Source organism: Petaurus breviceps, unplaced genomic scaffold (genome assembly GCF_028583685.1).
Source record: "Petaurus breviceps papuanus isolate PSGF00001 unplaced genomic scaffold, PetGlider_PUasm1.0 91041, whole genome shotgun sequence".
Lineage (NCBI taxonomy): Eukaryota > Metazoa > Chordata > Mammalia > Diprotodontia > Petauridae > Petaurus > Petaurus breviceps.
Window position 1 is genome coordinate 40,029,399 of NW_027187400.1, and position 12,416 is coordinate 40,041,814.

A 12,416-nucleotide genomic window follows, 5' to 3' on the forward strand; every position below is an offset into this window, starting at 1 on the left:
GTGTGTGTGTGTGTGTGTGTGTGTGTGTGTGTGTGTGTGTGTGTGTGACACCCCTTGGAGCCTCTGACCACCTTATCACCCCATGTGTTGTGTTTTGTTTTGTTTTTTGCTTTTTAGAGGGCAATTGGGGTTAAGTGACTTGCCCAGGGTCCCATGACTAGTTTTTGTGTTGTGTCTGAGGCCAGATTTGAACTCAGGTCCTCCAGACTCCAGGGTCACTGTGCCACCTAGCCACCCCTCATGTGTTGTTTTTGTAAGAAGCGGTGACCCCAGCCTATCCCAGGAGAGCCCAGGCCCCTGGAGCCTGAGGGCTGGTCATAGGTCAGTGCACTGGGCTGACCACTGCAGAGAAAGAAACCGAGGCTTATGGGGGAAGCCAGAATCCCAGAGGCAGGACAGGGCGTGGCAGAGCTCCAGGCCACCCTCATGGAGGGTGCCTGCCTCCAACTTTGAGGCCCCCGGGGGAGTGACAGCCTCCAGTGCTGGCCTGGGCGCCTGCCTCACTGTACCTGTGTTAGACTTGGGTATAAGAGCAGCTTTGCATATCCTCATACTTACACCTTGGAGGGAAGGGAGTGCAGAGGCTCTGAGCCCAGGGGCCACTGTTCTGGGCAGTCACATTTACTAAGTGCCTGCCGTGTGCTCAGACTGCTGCTGGAGCCTTGGGGGCACAGAGATAGAGCCTGCCCTCAGGGGACACCCAGGCAAATGGCTCTGCTCAGAGCAGCTGTGGAGAGGATGGGCAGGGGTGAGGAGGGAGAGGGACCGGCCAGGCCCCGGCTCTGCAGGAGAAAAAGGGCTGAGAGGGATGCCAGCGGAGGAATTGGCATGAGACGGGTGTAGGGTGGGCAGGCAGAAGGTGTCCAGAGGGGCCTCAGGCAGGCTCTGCAGCTTCTCTTGGGCTCCTCTGCTGTTGGGGCCACACTTCATGTACCACTGGGTAGGGCTGATGTTCCCTTGGGTAGCTGGGTGGGGCAGTGGGAAACCCGAATCAGATCCTGCCTCAGAGGCTGTGTGACCCTGGCTAAGTCACTTCCCCTCTGCCTGCTTCTGGTTTCCTCACTTGTAAAAGGGGATGATCAGGGGGACTGCCTCCCGGGGTCTTAGTGATGTTCCAGAGGGTTCCTGTTTGTAAAGGGTTGAGTCCATCCCTGCTGCTGGGGCTGAGGCCCGTGCTGGCACACACAGGCGTCTGCCCACTGGTTCTTTCAACCCTCAGACCTGGAAAGCAGGGAGGAGGGGGTGCACTGCACATGCTTTCAGGAAGGGGGGATCTCCCCATGATCATCCAGTCTGGGGCTCCAGGGATGGAGGGGGAGCAGGAAGGGGCCCGACTTTCAGATCTCCAGCCCATGATTTCTAGGGATTGGGAAGCATGCAGTGGTCTAGTGGTTAGGGATCTCCTTTCATCCCCAAGCTAACTGCCCAGTGCTGAGAGATTTGGGAAGGCCAGCAAGCTCCTCAGGGGTGTGTCCTATTTGGGCACTAAGGAGTTTGGGGGGCTTGGGCAGAGAGGTGGGGGTGGGACCTGGAAACTGGGCCCACATGGGCCTGTACCCTTGTTCCCCACCCATCCCTGCTTTTAGCAGAGGGGGAGTGGGTGACAGGCTCTGCCCAGCTGCTGCGCCCCTACACATCTGGTAGCCTTGCCTTCCCAATCAGCTTTTATCCCCTGCTTGCCTGGGGGCCAGAGGGCTGGAAGCCTGGCCCTAGCCCTGGGTGCAGAGGCCTGGAGGGGCTGGGATTTGAAGCCTTAACATTCCAATTCGGGGAAGGACTGGAGAGGGCTGGTCTGTTCCCTTCATTTTACAGATGAGGAAACTGAGACCCAGAGAGGGAAGTAGCTTGTCTGGGGCCACACAAGTAGTCCTTCACTCTCATTTCCATCTAGGGAGGCCTCCAAGTGGGACTTGGTGCCCACCCCCCCCCCCCCACTCTGGGGAGCATTTGCCCCCAAGACTTCCTGGGACTAGGGCAGGGGTCACCTTGGAAGTATGACCTCTGGCCATCTGAGCTGGGGGCAGAGGTCAGTGGGTGGGTCAGGTTTTGTGGGCCTGTCCCCAGGCCCTGGCTGTTAACTAGGTCTGCTTTGCGGTCTTGCTTGGGGGGGGCGCAGAGCGCCAAGGCTGAGACCCTATAAAGCACGATTTGGGTGTGACGAGAGTCAACATGTGGGGGGGGGTCTGTGGGTGGTGAGGGATGGGGGAGGGTCTGGCTGCTTCCAGCTCTGATGGATCTGTGTGTGGTGATGGGGAAGGAAACACATGAATTTCTCTCATTTACCCCCTGACAGGTCTCAGGCAGGGAGACAGGCCTGTCGGAGATTATTAATGATTCTGGGCAGGAGCCGGCTCGATTAAGGGAGAGCCAGAGATGGGCCGTCACTGCCCGCCGCCCCGCCCGTGTGGGGCTCGTGTGGGGCTGTCTCTCTAATGAACTCTCCCCAGTGGCCGTGGGGCTGATGGATTTGGGCTCCAGCCCTGAATGACCCTGCAGCTGACCGTGGCATGTTTTCTGTGTCTGAATCACAGGAAGGGCTAGCTCCAGGAAAGCCCAGGGTGAAGACGATGATGACTCTGCTGACAGCCCAGATGAGTCTTCGGGGCTGAGCGGGGACAGTGAGGACCTAGAGGAGGGTGATGAGGACAGCGGCAGCGACCCTGAGGGTGAGAGGCTGTGGGCCCAGGAGGCGGCCGAGCTCCCCATTTGGGGTCCCCCCACGCCCCCGACCAGAGGAGGGAGTCCTCTGGGCCACATCCGGCCAGCGGCAGCTGTGACCAGAGCTTTGGCTTAGATACAGCTCTCTGACCGGGCTGGCATAGAGCGCCTCAGTGGGTCCTTTCTGGGCTCGGAGCCCAAATGGGGGTGGGCTGGGGGACAGGATGCCTGTCAGGAGCCTAATGGGGAGGGTGAGCAGTGATTTAGGTGGGGCTGGAGTGCCCCCCCCGCCCCCCCAGACACTGGCCAGCTGCTCCTCTCTTTCCTGCTATCTGGAAACAGCAGCAGCCTCAATAAATTAATTAGCGCCATGATTAATTAATGATGAGAAACCTGGGCTGCCTTGTTTCTCCCTGATAAAGCAGAATTCCACCTCCAGCCTGTGCTGTTTTCTTCCCCCAGGCCCAGAAGCCTCGAAGCTGCCCCCGGCTGAGCTGAAGAGGCTGGCCCAGGGGGAGGAAGACGTAGTGGAGGAGCTGCAGCTTTCCGAGGAGGACTGAAGCGTCCTGGACCCCGGGCCCGGGAGCCACTGCCAAGGGGGGCCATCCTGCTCCATGGAGGGAGGAACAGAGAGGAAGGCTCACGTGGTGGGGCCTTTATTGTTTTTTCTTTACAATATAAAGAAGCTTAAATGTACCGAGAAGTCTCTTTAAGAAAAGTTGGTGGCACGTGCAGTGTTTTGGGGGGAGGGAGTACCGTCAGTCCGGAGCTCCAGCCCACATCAGTCTGTCAGCCCTGCCGGGAGGCCAAGCCCAAAGCCCCTCTGCCTCTCACCCTGGCCCTCGATGGCTGCTGCCCTCGGCCTGCCCACTTCTGCCATCGCTGCGTCTGTCTTTGGTATTGTTTGAAGTTGCTAGAGATGCATAGACACCTGAATTGGGAACTGAGTCCAGTCTGGGGGGGGTGTGGAGGCGGCTGGCCTCCCTGGGCTTGGCTGGGACAAGTCGGGGCTGTTTGTGTCTGCTCTAGACCCTTGGAGCTGTTTCCAGAAATTCTTTGGATTTTTTCCCCCTCTCCTCCTGGGCCTCCAGTCCTGCTTTTCTGGGTTTTTTTCCTTTTGGCCTCAAAAAGATACAAAGCTGGGCAAGGCAGGGAAAGTGCCCAGGGACAGGTCCTCAGCCACCCTGGAAGGGCCAGGGATGAGGTGGTCCGCAGTTGCCCTTGGGAAGGGGGGAGGGCTCTGAGGTCCTTGGCCAAGCAGCCTTGGGGAGTTAGGAGGGAGGCTTGGGCACGTCCCCCATTCCCACCAGCAGGGAGGGAGTACCATTCTCTTGTTTAGGGGAACCTCTGCTGGCTGAGAAGCTGCCTCCAAAGGGGGATGCAGTGTTGGCTGGGGAGGAGGGCTGGAGCTCTCCCGACAGCTCCCTTTCTGTTGTCCCCCGAAGGCCAGGGGCCTGCAGAGGGAGGGCCACAGGGAAGCTCGCCATGTAGAACAGTCTGCCCACACGCTTGGCCACCTGTGAGGGAGGAGAAGAGCATTGACTGGCCAGACACTGGGGACTTAGGCCAGCCAGATTGCTGCAGCTGCCTTGGCATATGAGGCCCTTAGCTCTATCTGGGAGGGCTGGGCGGGCAGGGCCTGGTGCTCAAAGAAATTAGAGGTCTGGTTTCTGGGGTCTCTGATTCAGGAACTTCCACTGGGTAGCACTGCCCAGGGAAAAAGCAAAGAAGTGGAGGGAGAGTGGGAGCCCACACTGGGCCAGGCCAAGGAGATGCCACATTCTGCTCTGTGTACCCCAAAGGAGGGAGCTGGCCACTGACCAGGAGGGGATGCCCTAAGAGCGGGGCACAAAGGAAGCGTCCTGTTCAAGGACACTCCCACCCAGCCTGAGTATTTGGGGATGGAGGTTTTCCTTCTCAGGATTTCCCAGCCCCAGGGGCCCTGAGGCCCAGACAGGCTTGTTCTAGCTGGGCTTCCAGCCCACCCCGGCCACTTTCCAGTCAGTTGGAAAGAGCAGAGTCTGAAATGAGGACCAGCATTCAGAAATCCTAGCTCCTTCACTTGGGGGGTACCGCTAATGACAGTGAGATTCTGGGTTGAGTAGGTGGTGGGGGGAGACTCACGTGGGATCGGATCTTCAGGGCAGGTCCCAGCTTCAGCCCCATGTTAGTCAGCAAATGCTCTTCAGTTAGCAGGGGCAGCGTCTCCCCGTCTATGGCCTGCTCTCGGAATACCTGGGACCGAAGGAGGCGGGGGCAGTGGTCAGCTGCTGGGAGCTCACCCTGTTTCTCTCTCTTCCCCCATGCTCCTTGCTTCTCCAGGGCAGGCTGCTACGGGATGCACCCCAAAGCTTGTCCCAGATGCTCAGAAGCATCCCACCCCACAGTTCTTGGGATAGTTCCCACCTCTGAGCCCTTCCTACTCCAGGCCCTGGGACAGCCCAGGGGTCTCTAGAGGGAGCTGACTAGAGGAGCCAGGAAAGCAAAGAAATTGGTGCAACTCCCAATCTCCAATAGAAGACAAATTCCCTTTGTGCAGCTGGCCAAGCCAGGCTGATGTGTGCAGCCCCTGGGGCCAGACTGCCAGGGCCCAGTGATTCCCCCTCCCCCACCTCCCACCCCCAGACACTAGAGAAACCTGCTCCACACAGAGGCCCTGTCGGGGAGGGGATTGTGTGGTTTTGTGTCCCACACACGTGTAGTTGTGTCTGCCAATATACACAAAGGCTAGGGGCTAGTGGGGGCCCATCCCACCTCAGACCTGAACAGAGGCCAAGGGTTTGACAGCAGCAGCCCAGGCCCAGGGCCCCTGCCCCCCAAGCAATGCAGAGCAGCATTGGCTGCCCGGGGTCTGGGGACTATCTCTGAGGGGGTGTATGGGGAGGAGCTGGGGACAGGAGGAAATAGCTATTGTCTGAATGTCTGTGACTGGCTGGGGGAGAGGGCAGAATCCATGGTGACATTAACACCCCCCCACCCCACCCCCCTTGGTCCACACCGGATCCCCTTCTCTGCCTCCCCTCCCATACCGGGGCATACTCTCCGCAACCAGCCAGGCCACCCACGAAAGTGCATACGTCATCCACTGTCCACTTGCTGACGTCTTCAGGGCCCACAGTCTCCTCCCCACTGTCCAAGAACAGTCCCCCCATGGTGCCTGCATGAGGAAGGGGGGAAGGGGGTGTCACTGGGGATTCCTTGGCCTGGCTTGCCTCCCCTCCCCAAGGAAATGAACAAGAGTCCTTGTCAGCCAAGGGGAACGTCTGGGTCATCCTAATGTGCCCCCTTCCCTCAGTGACACTGCCCACCTCTGGGCCCTGACTATAAGGGGGCTCGGTCAGGGTCTTGGTTTCTAAGGTGTCCCCCCCCTTCCTCCCACCCTGGCAGAATGCCAGGGACTCAGCACTGGCATTCTGTGGGCCCTTAGTCAATGCAGGGGTTTTGTCTCTGATTCCTTGGAAGCTTCCACCCAGTAGGGGGTGGGGGCTGGCGGTTAAGGCAGTTTCTTCCCACTGAAGGCCACACAGGGACTAGATTCCCAGCACTCCCCTTTCACCAGCCCCCCAGTTGCACCCCAACTACAGCAAGGGAACAAGAGGAGGAAGAGGCAGCTTCTCTTTGGAGGCATCGGAAGGAGTGAACACCTACCTGTGTGAAAGTAGGGACTGACAGTGTAGGGGAGGCTCAGAGGCAGAGGGGGTGGCAGTGGGGCACCCAGAAGGGGCCCCTTCCCCTCAGCCCTGCCTCCCAGGCCATGCCCCGGAGAGTCACCACTGGGCCCGCCGGCTGTGTCCTTAGGGCCATCACAGGTGCGGCTGGCACCGCCGGCCTCCGCTCGAGGAGCCTCAGCCTCCTCACTGTCCGACTCCTTGGAGTCATCTGGACTGTCCTGGGCCCGGACTCCTGGGCCACTGGCTTCCTTGGCCTCTCCAGGCCTCCCGACCCCCTTTCGGGCAGCAGAGCGCTGCCGGGCCTGCTCTCTGGGGGGTGTTGGGGGGCCCGGGCCCGGGCAGGGGGCTCCGTGTGGGGGCAGGGCCAAGAGGGGTGCTGAGCTATGCCTCAGAACCAGCATGGCGCTCCGCCGACGCTGTAGGTCCTCGTGTAGAGAGGAAGAGGGCAGGGAGTGACTGTCAGGGCCCTCATGGGTGCGGAGAGCTGGGTGTTCCTGGGGCAGCCCCAGTGGGTCCCCAGTCAGCAGCCTAGGCCTGTGCAGGCTCTCTAGCTCTTTCTGCCTGAGTAGCTCCGCTGACATCTCCAGCCTGGGGGAGGAAGGGGGGGGAGGTCAGGACATCCCTGCTTCAGCAGGCTGAGTACCAACCTCCCCCTCCCCCAACCAAATGGAACTGGGCAGGCCACAAGTCCTCAAAGGTCTGATGGGGCTGGTGGCTATCTGCAAGGCTGTTGTTCATGGGGCACCTCAGAGTGGCCCGGCCCATCTGCCACCTCTTCTCAGCTGCCGGGAGGTGGAATGTTGGGGTCACCCTCACCTGGCCAAGCTCTGTTTTCGGAGGATTTCCTGTTGTCTGGCAAACATCTCAGCCTGAGCTGGCTGAAGGAAACCATATCCTAGCCAGTGGAGAGGGCAGACAGACATGGCTCGTCAGTCCAGGGCCAGGACACACACCTTTCCCCCTCCTCCAATGCCCACAAACCACCAGCCTGCAGCCCAGGTTTTGAGGAAATACAACCAAAGGGGACTCAGTTCCCAGAGCTCAACCCAGATAGAAATGCATCGGCATACACACACGCTGCCCCTCCCCTCCTCACCTGGGGTCTGGCACAGAGCTGAAGGCACACCCAGGAAGGGGGGTCTGAGGTGGGGGCCCAGAGCGATGTGGGGGGCATTCTGGGGCGACAGCAGCGATGGATGGGTCAGGTCCCTGAGGGCAGGAGAGAAACGGTCTGAGGGGGGCACCCAGGAGGCCAGCTCGGTCCAGCTTCTCTCCAGGGCCCCCGCTGAGATGGGGAGGGCATCTCAAGAAGAGGTCTGTCGGGGGTTGGGGTACTCAGACTGCTGCGGTGTGGGGGGGAGCCCCGTCTGCTGAAGGTGGGGCTCGATCACTCCCATTTCCCAGAATCTCCCCTGGCCCCCGCGGCCCCCCTGCCCAGGCACTAATTGCGCCTCCGCCGCTGAGCGGGCAGGGGGAGGGGGGGAGCGGTCGATGCGCGGCTCGTTAAAGCCTCCATCAGGCCCTGCCCCCGCCCCCGGCGGCGCCAATTAATCTCGGGCGGCGGCGCGGAGGCGCTGACCTTGGCGGGCGCCGGGCCGGGCTGCGGCGGCAGTAATTACCCCGCTGAGCAGCGAGGCCAGCCCGAGGCCCGGGGGCACCCCTCACCCTCCGCAGCCCGCTGCGGGAACCAGCCCGGCTCAGCCGCCTCCCCGCACAACTCGAGCAGAGGGGGGCTCTTCCTTTGAGATCCCCTCCCCGGGAGGGGGCCTCCCCCCGTTTTAAAGCGAACAAAGCCGCAGGTTGGGGGCTAGTGCCTAGCCTGGGGTGCGTTTGGCAGTCTCTCTATTGAGTCTCTGTGTCCATGCTCCCACCCTCAGCGACCACAGTGCCTACCCTCGAGCGCCAGCCCTCAGCCTTCACCTCCCGGAAGCTGCATTTGCAGAGCTGCCCAAAGTTTCATGTCGGAGCTCCCCCACCCCTTTATGCCCCCCAGGAACCCACTCCCATGCCCCTTACCTATCTGAGAAGTGCCCAGTGACAGCCGTCTCCCTGTGGGGGGGAAGGCCCTGCTTCCGGCGCTGCCCGGCCCCCGCTCCAGCCCCGCCTCCAACTCCAGCCCCCGAAGAACTGCTGGAGGATGCGGGGAGATGGGGCTCCAAGGCTCCCGGACTCCTTACAGCAGCTGCAGCTGCGACCTCCTGCCTGAGCCTCAGGAGATCTGGGGGGAGAGAGGGAGACCCCATGAGCAGGCAGCCGAAAAACCCCGTAGCCATCCCGCCCAGCAACTTGACATTGGGGCCAAAAAGCAGCCCCACCAACCAGAAGACAGGGCATGCCTCCCCCTTCCCCCCAGGCTGGGTGTCTTAAGGACCAGAACTGGCAGGGTGAACGCTGGCCAAAGCTGGGCAATGTTGAGAAGGGACACCCGGAGCCCGGCCAGAAGAACCCAGAGGGCAGCGGGGACTTAGGGCATCGGGCCAAGAGTGTCTGTCCATGGGGCAGCCTGGAGTGGGAAGACGAAGGGGATGGGGAGCTGCAGAAACAGGAGGCTGGGGCAAACAGGATGGGGCCCCCCTTTGGGAGGAACCAGAAACAGTCTCAAAGCCCCACCTCCGCCTTTCCCTCTTCGGGGGTTTGGGGCTCCCCTGAGCAAGAAGGCAGGAAAGCCCTTCCCACCCACAATGGAAAGAAAGACAACTTCAGAAGCCCGACTCAAATGCAGGATGGGGAACCCCCCAAATCACCCCCACACTTCCTAGGTGGCAGTCCAGGGGAGTCAGGGTGACCCAGAAGGGCACCCACAGGGACTGGGGAACAGAGAAACAGCCAGCCTCCAGATATACACGTACAGGGACTGGTGGACGAGAAAACGGACATGCATGCATACATACACTGAAGGGGACTGGGGGGGGGGGGCACAGAAGGAAGGACCAGACTCCCAGGCCCCTCCCCCACCCCATTCTCCCTGTGGCCAGCCAGGCCGGGAGTCACTGGGTTGGCCCAGGCTGGGGGATGAGGGAAGCTGGGCAGCTCCCCCCTGCCCGCCCCTGGCCCTGGTCCTGGCCCCCAGCCCCCTCCCCGCAGCCTCGGTGGCTGCTCACAGATTAATGACCCGAGAAGAGCCGGCTCCGGGCCCGGCCTGCCCGCCTGCCTGCCTGCCCGCCCGGGGGCCTGTGATTTCGCCCCGGGCTCTGCGCCAGCTCCGGAGCCGCATTGATCCCCAGTGACCGGAACGGCCCCCGCCCCTCCCCCCCACCCCCTGCCTCCCTCCCCTCAGCACTCAGTTATTTACAGTCGGGCCCTGACGGCAGCGGGACGGCGCCGCGGGGGGGGGGGGGGGGGTGCAGCCTGTGACTGACAGCCCAGCTCCAGGCACCGCCGCGGTGCCAGCGCCAGCGCCTGCCCCCCAGCCCCCAGCGCCTGCGGCACCGCCCCTACTGCACAGCCCCCGGCCCTTCCTGGCTGGGGGAGGGGGGGGGGAAGAGGGGACCGGGGAAGGTGGGAGGAGGAGCAGGGGGGCAGGGGAGGCAATTAAAGGGAAGGGTTTTAAATTATTAAGATTTTGTGAATTATTCAGGCTGAGGAGGCCTGAGCAGTCTCCCTGCTCTTCCCGGCCCCCTGCCTGTATGACTGCCTTCCCTCTGAGTGTGAGAGTAAAACAGCGCAGAAAAGCCCGGCTCCCCCAGCCCTAGGCAACCACCTGAAGCCGCCCCTTACCCCCAGAGCTTTTGTGTGCCTGTCTGACTTGGGAGGTGTGAGCCTGTGTCAGAGCAGGAGACTGGGTTTGTGTGTGACAGCGTCTGACAGCATGTAAGGCTGTCCCCATGTGTCACTGAGGCTCACGTATGACAGACTATGTGTGGGACCCGAAATGAGTGTGACTGCCAACATGTGTGATCAACATCACTGACCCTGGGTATGGCTGATGTGCTGCTGACTGCCACCCTGGGACTGTAAGCCTGTGATACTGGGCTGCCTATGGGATGTGAGGCATTTGAGCATGCCATCCAGAGAGTAAGGGCAGGGACCCGAGGTTTCTGAATAGCCACACCCTTCCTAGCCAGCCTCAGGCACAGGTGATGGAGGACAGGCAGCTTCCCCCCCCCCCCCCCACCACTGACTGACTGGTCCAAATCAGGCCACTCTGGGAGCACAAGAAATGGGTGGGATGCTGTGGCTGGCAGGCAGGCGGGCACACAGGGGATGGAAAGACATACAGGACAGACAGTCACAGGGAGCCAGAGAGAGGCTGGGCATCCCAGAAAAACCACTGGAATGGATGGGGCGGGAGGGTCAGGTGGAGGCCAAGCCTGGAGGAGGTGCCTGCCCTCTGGGAGGGTGGGCATGGCTAGGAGGAGGACTCACCACTGTGGCTGGGCAGGCCCACGGTGCTGGCCAGCTGGTAAAGCCGCTGCTGCTCCTCAAACGCTCCCGGCTCACTAAGGGCCGACATCATCCTTCGGTAGTGTTCCTCTGGGGTCATCTGGGGGACCGGCTCCTCTCGAAGAGGAGAGGGGGAGGGCTCTGGGAGTGAGGGGGAAGCAGGGGAGAGGTGAGCTGGGAGGGAGGGGTCCTCCAAGGTCTGAGGCTGAAGGCATCCAGTGCTCAGGATGCCGGGGGAGAAAGCCCCCATAGTGCAGCTGTGTCCACACATGCACACTCCCGCCCTCTCATATACATTCTTTCTTGGTTCAGCCTCATCTAAATTATGTATATAAAGGAAATCTTCCCAATGCCTTTCAGACATGCCTGACACCAGCACACAGATTCTCTCACACACATATATGGGTGGGTACACGTGTTCACATGCACATACATGTTTATATGAACTCAGGTTTGTCTGAACTGATGTGTGCAAATCCAAGGTTTCCCGAGGAGACATATCCGATCTCCCAGCCTGTCAGGGACAGCCCCAGGCCTCAGGGAGGGCTACCCACTGGGCAGCCTGGGGAACCTCCCCAGAAATGACGTTTTTGGGTCAGCCCCTCCCCCAGAGGCTCAGCCCTTACCCTTGGGGGACTCACTCCTGGGCTTCTTCTCCGAGGGGCGGTCACTGCCGCCGCTGCTGGGGGAGCAGCCCCGCCTTTTTCCTAAAAGGTCATCTGGGTGAGGGGAAGTGGTAAAGGGAGGGGATGTGGGGCAGGGGCAGAAGGGAGGAAGAAGAGGGGGAGGGAGAGGCGGGGCGAGAATAATAGAATAGCGTCAGACTGTCAGATCGGGCAGCTCCTTGGACTAGCCAAACCCTACAGGCAGTTGGCAGGGGCAGGGGTTAGAAGGCCAGCCCCCACCCCACCCCCAACACAGGCTACAGTCCTCCAGCCCAGGCGCTCGCCACCCCCATCCCAACAATCCGCGTACTGAGTTTCATGGTCTGTGCAGCCACCCAGGGACCCCCTGGGCTTCCGACAGGACGCTCCTTTCATGTCCTGAGCCAAACCCGGCAGAAGCCTCCCGCCAGCTTCGCCGGCCTCGGCACTGCCCCTCCCTCTTGCCTCTCTCCCTTCAGAATCTCAGCCTCCTTCTCAGTCTTTGCATCTCCTCGAATCCGAGGTTCCCTCCCCCCTTATTATTTCTGAAGCACTCCCTCTCCAAATCTTTTTGAATCTTTCCCTCTTTGGAGTCCTTCCCCTAGTTTTCCCCCCGAAATCTCTTCCTTTCTCAGTCTCTGAGAACCATCAGTCTCTCCAAATTTCTTCTTTCAGTTTTATTTCATGATTTTCCCCTGATTCTTTCCCTTCTCATTCTTTCAGAATCTCTTCCTGCCTGATTTTCTGCATCTCTCCTGGTCCCCGTGTCTCGTCTCTCCACCCTGTATGTCTCTGACTCTCCTCTCAGTCCCATTTCATCTTTCTCCTCTCTGAATAGCTCCTTTTCGGACTTTTGGTCCCTCTAGATTTCTGTTACCACCTTATACTCTTTCTGAATCACTCTCTAAACCTATCTCTCCCCCATTTCATTTCATCTTTTCCTCTCTGAGCCTGTCTCCTCCTCCTGAATTCTCTCTCTCTCTCTCTCTCTCTCTCTCTCTCTCTCTGTTGGAGCCTCTCCCCCTTCTGAGTCTCTCCCTCTCTTCCTCCCTCCCCTTCA

General features: G+C 60.6%; 2 protein-coding genes across 5 annotated transcripts in view; one reads left to right on the forward strand and one right to left on the reverse strand.

Annotated features, from left to right (window-relative positions):
- The window catches only part of NOC2L (NOC2 like nucleolar associated transcriptional repressor), a 36,845-nt gene extending 33,491 nt beyond the window's left edge, over window positions 1–3,354 (forward strand). The window contains exons 18-19 of the mRNA XM_069078381.1: window positions 2,532–2,666; window positions 3,121–3,354. Of these exons, the coding sequence (XP_068934482.1) occupies window positions 2,532–2,666; window positions 3,121–3,218 (233 nt within the window). The 3' untranslated portion in view covers window positions 3,219–3,354. The remainder of the gene's footprint in view (window positions 1–2,531; window positions 2,667–3,120) is intronic.
- SAMD11 (sterile alpha motif domain containing 11) overlaps window positions 3,299–12,416 on the reverse strand; it is a 38,514-nt gene continuing 29,396 nt past the window's right edge. For all 4 annotated transcript variants that reach the window (XM_069078385.1, XM_069078383.1, XM_069078382.1 and 1 more), the window contains 9 exons: window positions 11,339–11,431; window positions 10,695–10,853; window positions 8,346–8,547; window positions 7,426–7,538; window positions 7,146–7,224; window positions 6,307–6,917; window positions 5,688–5,815; window positions 4,783–4,893; window positions 3,299–4,175 (listed from right to left, as the gene is read on the reverse strand). In XM_069078385.1, coding sequence (XP_068934486.1) covers window positions 3,930–4,175; window positions 4,783–4,893; window positions 5,688–5,815; window positions 6,307–6,917; window positions 7,146–7,224; window positions 7,426–7,538; window positions 8,346–8,547; window positions 10,695–10,853; window positions 11,339–11,431 — 1,742 coding nt within the window. In that variant the 3' untranslated portion in view covers window positions 3,299–3,929. The remainder of the gene's footprint in view (window positions 4,176–4,782; window positions 4,894–5,687; window positions 5,816–6,306; window positions 6,918–7,145; window positions 7,225–7,425; window positions 7,539–8,345; window positions 8,548–10,694; window positions 10,854–11,338; window positions 11,432–12,416) is intronic.